At 28.6% G+C, this 7,513-nt stretch overlaps 1 protein-coding gene across 1 annotated transcript in view; it reads right to left on the reverse strand.

The window, feature by feature from the left end:
- The window catches only part of LOC113378632 (E3 ubiquitin-protein ligase highwire-like), a 374,874-nt gene extending 369,418 nt beyond the window's left edge, over nucleotides 1-5,456 (reverse strand). The window contains 3 exon segments of the mRNA XM_026619187.1: nucleotides 4,960-5,044; nucleotides 5,112-5,284; nucleotides 5,348-5,456. Of these exon segments, the coding sequence (XP_026474972.1) occupies nucleotides 4,960-5,044; nucleotides 5,112-5,197 (171 nt within the window). The 5' untranslated portion in view covers nucleotides 5,198-5,284; nucleotides 5,348-5,456.
- Nucleotides 5,457-7,513: the final 2,057 nt, after the last annotated feature.

Below are 7,513 nucleotides of genomic sequence, written 5' to 3' on the forward strand. Positions count from 1 at the left end.
CTCCTGGCGTCCTCAGCGCCCACATGACATTTTTTTTCTTGCAACCTACCCCCTTTTATTTTATCTGTTTTAACAGTTTATTATTAAAATTAGTATCATTAATTAATATTCGGCTTTCGAAACATTTTACTTATTTTTTTGGGCATTTTATGCGATTTATTCTATTGAGAAAATCATGAAGAGCAAAAAAAATCTAGCTTTTCATTATTAAACATAACCATAACATAACACTAGTACTTCATGTTGGATTATTTTAATTTGATTTTTTATTATTTAACATATCCAAAGTTGCATCTTAAACTTCTAATTGATATCGTAAGGGCCGAATTGTATGTATTCATCTTTACTTTCCCATTTGTTGTTTTAAAGTGAAATTTTTAATATATTTTAAGAATATTTGGCAAATATTAGTAAAAAATGCAAAAAAAATATATATTTCTTGAATTATATTGAAAAAAAAACATTGAAAATTTTATATCCAAAAATTGTGTTAGCGCCCCCTAAGACGTGCGCTCGCATTTTTCGCATGCATTATTTGCATTCAAAGTAGGACCGGCTCTGATTATTACCTAATTGCATATTTTAAGTAAATTAATTTGTCAAATCCTGTTCATATGTGTACCATTCAAACTGCCATACATATACTGTATCATATTATTTTAATTTCTGGCACATCTCAGGCGCCTTTTGGCAATAATAATGTGGCATGACTTTTTTTTTAATTCATAATCATGAATTTATTATACATATTCTAATATTATCTAGGCTCATAAGTAAATTGAAGTTTTTGGCATATGACAGTTTTCATTAGTTTTCAATGCCAAACAAGGTTTCAAATATTTTCAATGACAAACAATGACATGTCTTTTGCAATTTTTTCTATTTATTTCTACAATATTACTATATTTTCATAATCACATGCATCCTAAAAAAATCCTCTAACAAACTTCAGAAAGATTTATCACAATCCGAAAAATCGCTTAGGAAGAGAATATTTACATACATCATTACAAAAGAATTTTATATATAAGATGTGTGTGTGTGTGTGTGTGTATGTAAGACGATTTTTGTACTTTCGTCGACGTATTCTTAAAAACGACTGAACCGATTTCAAAATTTTTAAATCCAAGTCCTTTCTTTGTAAATAGCAGAAAAGTGATTTTTTGCAAAAAATGTATAGCAAATAAAGAATTGTGATAATTCATAACTTTCCAAAAAAAAAATTGTTTTCGAATAAAAATCCAATTGGCTAATTTTATAAAAATAAGCCAATTTTATAAAAAGTTAAAAAAAATTGTCATTTTTATCAAATGCCATATACAAATCAAATTTTTAGATTGTCACAGAGTTAATAATATTCATATACCAAAAAAATCTAATTTCGTTTTTTTCCTTAATTTTTGATATTTTTCAGGATATTCAAAATACTTGAATTTTTTAAAAAAAATATCAGAATATTAATAATTTCTGATAAAGTTTTTCAATATCCCTATAGCGTCAAGTACATAGGTACTTGAAACAAATAAATTTAACTTTGCAATTAAAATGTTTATATTACTTTCTGATTAATTCTCAGAAATATGAGTCAGGCCTCATTATGGTGACTTGATTCTAATCGAATGCGAATTTTGTTTATACCCAAATGTTTACATTACTTATGAACATATAATGGTTCATTTGTGCACTTATAATAGACGTCTATAAAATATGAACGATAACATTTAAATTAGATTTGAATTATATAAATATAAACTAGTTGAAAGTGGCATTTTGCCTTAAAGCAAGTTGCAAAAACTCCCCGATGGGTGGCTTACAACCGAAATTGGCTTACAACCGAAATTGAGATTTAGATATTTAGATAAAATTTTCAACTGGTTATTTCAAAAATCAAGCTTTTGCTTTGGAACTTCTACTGTATATATAATATTGCAACCTCATTCTAGATTAATAATCTTTTTTAAATTCCCGTAGGGTAGATATAGTAATGAGCCGAAAATCGAAAATTAAAATTTTTGCATTTCTCGACGTTTTGAAGGTTTCTGAACATTTTGGCATAGCTTAGAAAAAATGGATATGTGTGTGTGTATGTGTGTTTTGTATGTCCGCATTTTTTCGTCCACGTTTTCGGGCGCACGGATCAACCGATTTGAATGGTTCAAAAAACATTCGATTTCTATTGATAGGGAGATGTGCTGTTTTTGGCAAAAGCAGGTCCAGCCGTTACGGAGATACGGAGCAAAGAGTGCAGAAAATACAATGTGGCTATACGGGAGCACTTTTTCAATTTTTTGTAAATTAGGCCCAAACTATTTTTTTTAAATTGAATTCGAAATGAAATGACGATTGTTAATGTTCTGGAGATAAATTGATTTATGATTTATGATTTACATTTGATTCGCTCAGATATAACAAGATAGCAAAAATAATAAAAGTTACAGTATTTGTAATAATATATTTGAAAACGTTTAAAATTTCTCGAATATTTCATTACGCAATTTGCCTTAAGGCACGATGCCATACACCAATATTTATTTTTTATTTCTTATAACTAAGAGGGTTACAATCGTGGACATCGAATTCTTGAATATCTAAACTTTGAAAATATTAAAAACAAAACAAAACAAAAACAAAAAAACGATTTTTTGTAATTTCTACACTAGAATGCCCCCTTGATGGAAATAGTCAAGAAAATATTTTTTTTAAAAGTTAGTTACAGGAAAACGGCCCGGCCTATCTTTACCAGAAACTTATAAGCACGAATCCCATCCAATTTCTACGCAATTTGTCCAAAAAAAATATTTAAACCTTATTCTAGTATATAGCATTGCAACATCATTCTAGATTAATAAACTTTTTTTTCATTTCGAATTAATAGGAAAGTTGCAATCGTGTACACACACCGTTACGTGCCAATTTTAAAAATTATTAAGATTTTTTTCTGTACTCTTGTAACGTTGATAAATAAATTATAAAAAAACATAAACTTCTCCTTCGGGAAGTTAAAAATAATAGTAAAGAAATGTATTGCCTTTTTTACGATGATTTAAAAATTATCAAAAATTCATGTCTCTACACTAGAATAATCCCTTAATAATATGCGATGCCCATGATTTCTCCAGTTTCGGACCAATTTACTTGAAATTCTCAGAAAAAAAAAATTATAGACTTTTTTCAGGCTTTACTAGTCTCATCTCCAAATTTCAATTTTCACTATATAAAAAAAAAACAAAAATAAACTCAAAAAAGTAGTATGAAAATCGTCTTGGTTTTCAAAACCGTTTTCTCAAAAAAAATTTTTTTTGAATCTGATCCTAGTACTATATACCATGGCGACATCATTCTAGATTAATAATCTTTTTTTATTTCGGATTACTAAGAGGGTTGCAACGTGTACACCGTTACACGCTAATTTTTCGTACTAATTTTTAAAATCATTACCATTTTTTCTGTACTCTTGTAACAATAAATTATAAAAAAATGATAATAGATCCCTTAATAAGATATGTACTCCACGGCTGTCTGAAGTCAAAACAAAAATCAAATGCGTGCGCATTAACAATTTCGCTTTTGTTTATGCCAGGGTCGCACTAATTACAGGGACGTAATTGAATTCGTCGAATTACCCAAGTCGCTAAATATATTGAAATGCTACTAAATCGTTCCAGCACTTTGGAATTTATTTAAATTTTGGAATATTAAAAATAATTTTACTATTTACTAATTTAATTAGTATTTTTTTTTCTAAACCTTCATGATATTGCAAAAATAAGTTAAGGCATGTTTCGTTAAACAACTCCCATATTAGAGCTTATAAATTATTAAGAAGCCCTTTAGCTGGAGTTACACTCTCTATCAACTCATTTTGTTTAAACATAGTACATATCTAAGATCCTAGTCATCCTCATATTATTCCATATTTATTTTATTTAATTCAAAAGACATAGGACATTTCTTCAGGCCAATTGTTATAAAAGTATATAATATTTTGTAAATGTACAAAAAGCAAAAAAGACAAACTCAGTATAAATGTACAAAGACTATTTATGTGCAGTTACAATTTCCTTAAATATAATGCATTTATATTATAAATTATATAATGCAAATATATATAATATCCACGACATCCTCATATTTTTCCAAAATTTCTTACTTTAATTGAAGAAATGTGGGGCTTTTCTTCAGACCAATTGTAATAAAAATACATAGAATTTTGTAAATATACAAAAAGCTAAAAAAATGCGAACACAACACCATTAATGTTGCATAGTCAAAAATTCTAACATTAAAATAATTCTAGATAAATTCGCGTGGGTACATCGTTACTACACATTTAATATTAATTGTGTAATTGAAATTAGTAAGTATAAAATAATTTACTATCATGGGCCAAGCCAAAATGTTTCTATGATAGGACAGTCATTATAAGAAATGATGAAATTTGACATTTGGAGTTTCATTTTGCCATAGAGATTTGTCTAGAAAACTTCTAGTACCTCAAAGTTTGTATCATGTATTTTGCTCTTACGTGGAGGCATAGGGCGCCCCTTTGGCGTGTCGTATTTCAAAACACTCATATGTCGAGGGTCACTGTAGCAAGAAATTCGTGTAAAGTATTATACACTATTGAATTAGCAGACCTTACTTATAATAACTATATTATAAATAAGATATTACTTGATATAAGTAGTATAAATCACATTGATTGAGTTGCAGTGTAAACCAAAACAGTATTGTCAAAATGAACTTGAAAGTTTTGCCTAAAGCTAAATCTCGAATCTGATGGATTAAGTCTATCTATACCCTCTGGGAAATGTATGCAACTTGCTTTAAGCCAAAATCAACTTACAACTAGTTTTTGCATCATTTTTGTCAAAACAACCCGAGTGTTAAATGTTTAAGGAAGTAGTATAGACCTATCCTTCATTGACAGTACATCTTTACTTTGACATTTCTACTCACAGTTTTATAAATCGCCTTGCTCTTCAACCCCGACTTATTCTTATTCTTCTTAGACTTGTTTTTCTTCCAAGTGCCCCCATGTCTCCTGCAAACCAAAAACAAAGTCAAAACACATGGCAAAAACCAACAAAAAGAGTCCTTTACCACCTAACCTTTTGGCATCATTAGTATTTTCAAACAATCCATGAAAATACTTCCCAAAGTTCTCGGGCTGCAAAAGCGTATCGCCCAAACCCATCGTGGCCTTTTATTTTTGCTTCCGATTAATAAAATGAGTCATATTTGTCATGGGAAAATCAGGATTTATCGATTTTATCACAAACACCTGTAAGAAAGTATTAGGTTACATATATCTGTCTTATCTGATAAAGAAGCTGCTGTCACTTACAAAAATAATCGATTGCTAGAAAGTTGTTTGATTGATTTTTTATTATTATTTTGAACTGTTAGGTAATAACATCGCTTAAATTTGGCAAATGCTTTTTATGCGAAAACCACCGCTCAAAAAAAGTGAGGTTAGGATTACGATTTGTGTACAAAGTTCGGAGCGGAGTGAAGTTAGGCGCGTGTCCTAGGGCTTCTGTCAAGTGAAAAAGGGCGGTTAGATTTGAATTTGAAATATTCAAACTGAATGTTATGACTTAAGAGATTAATATATAACTAATATGTTTTGCTAGAAATATAGAAATAGAAATTTGCTAGATGAATATCTAAAAGAAAGAAATAACTTAAATTAAATTATATATGTTAGTGTGCGTGTGTGCGTATGTTTTTATGATTTGCTTGTATTTTATATTATTATTTCTCTAAGAAAATTGAAGGTTTTAAACATACAATTTGTATTTTTATTATAAATTACATACAAATATTTTCACTTTTATAATAGTTTTAAATATATTTATTATATACATCAAAATAGAATACAAAACTAGTGGTGCATGGCATTGTGCCTCAAATTGCTGGAACTTCCCGCAGTGTAACGAAATGTTCGAGGAATATTAAATGTTTTCAAATAAATTATTATAAATACTAAAACATTGTCTGATATTTATTTATAAGAATTATATAAACTGAATTACAAAGTTGAAATTATTTGTTAAAAGTATATAGTCAGAATTAAAATTAAAATCTGAATTTATTTTTTTACAAAAAAAAATTTAAAAAAAATGAGATACTTTTTTTCCGAGAAAGGTTTTTGAATCACTCAAATCGGATGCTTATTTCTCTCAAAATCTGCAATTTTTTGTACATTTACCTCTGTATCTCCGAAACGGCTGGATCTACCTTTTCCAAAAACTAATCACCTCTTATTCCAATCATTACAAATTGAATGTATTTTAGATCATTCAAATTGGATACTCCGTTCTCTCAAAAACTCGATTTATATTTTCTGCACTCTTTGCTCTGTATCTCCGTAACAGCTGGATCTGTCTTTGCTAAAAACTAATCAGGACATCTCCCTATCAATAGGAATCGAATGTGTTTTGAATCATTCAAATCGGTTGATCCGTGCGCCCGAAATCGTCGACTAAATATTGTTTCCACATATACATCAATTTTCTCTGAAGTATGCCAAAATGTTCAGAAACCTCTGAAACGTGAAGATACGCAAAAAATTCATTTTTGATTTTTGGCCCATTACTATAAACCCTATAAAAAATTAAAAAAAATATCTAGTTGAAAGTGGCATTTTGCCTTAAGGCAAGTTACATTAACGATATATGTAAGTCAATAATAAATCAATCTATTAATTTATGAATGATTTATAAATATTCTGAGTTGATTTATGGCATATTATTGAAAATCAAACACGTGCCTAATACAACTCGCATTATTTTCTAAGAATGTTAACGATTAATACAAATTTTAATATTTTGTTATAATTGAACCACTTTCCGTAGGACTATAATATTTTAGTATGTTCACTAAGATCAGGTTCTTTAAGGCCATGCTGATTATTAAAATCTTCGAGAATTTTCTTTAACAATTAAGTACGAAGAAAAAGTCTGGTTGAACTTTGTTCAAAACTATTCAACGAGATTCCCAAATAATATCTTTCGAACGGTTTTTTCCAAACTGGGTCCCATTCGATTCACAATGACTTGAAACGTCGATGGAGCAAATCATCTCCAAGTTAGATTAAGTATGTCATGATTTCATATACAAAAATAAAAAAGTGTACAAAAAGTAAATTGTTAATTGTTGTCTAATAAAATCATCGTGAATTACAAAGTATTGAAATTTAATTAAAACTACTAAATTATTTATTGAAATCGATAAAAATTAGCAAGATGGGGATGATTTCGCGAAGTTAGTTTCAAAAAGTTACAAAATTTTAATGAAAAAGAATGTCTGTAATAAAATAGCAAACGTCTTGGGTCTTGATGAAATTGATATATAACAATGAGACCTTGATATATAAAAAAATATTTCTAAAACAATAATGCCAATGAATTTTAAAAGTAATATGAAGAGCATAAACAAAAGAAATTCGTAACATGAAATTTAATGCTCAAATAAACGGAGTGTCCCAGAGCTTAACGTTTAGCCAAAA

The sequence above is a fragment of the Ctenocephalides felis genome, unplaced genomic scaffold, assembly GCF_003426905.1.
Source record: "Ctenocephalides felis isolate EL2017-DRISC unplaced genomic scaffold, ASM342690v1 CF-g0.4_SCAFFOLD_01886, whole genome shotgun sequence".
Taxonomy (NCBI): domain Eukaryota; kingdom Metazoa; phylum Arthropoda; class Insecta; order Siphonaptera; family Pulicidae; genus Ctenocephalides; species Ctenocephalides felis.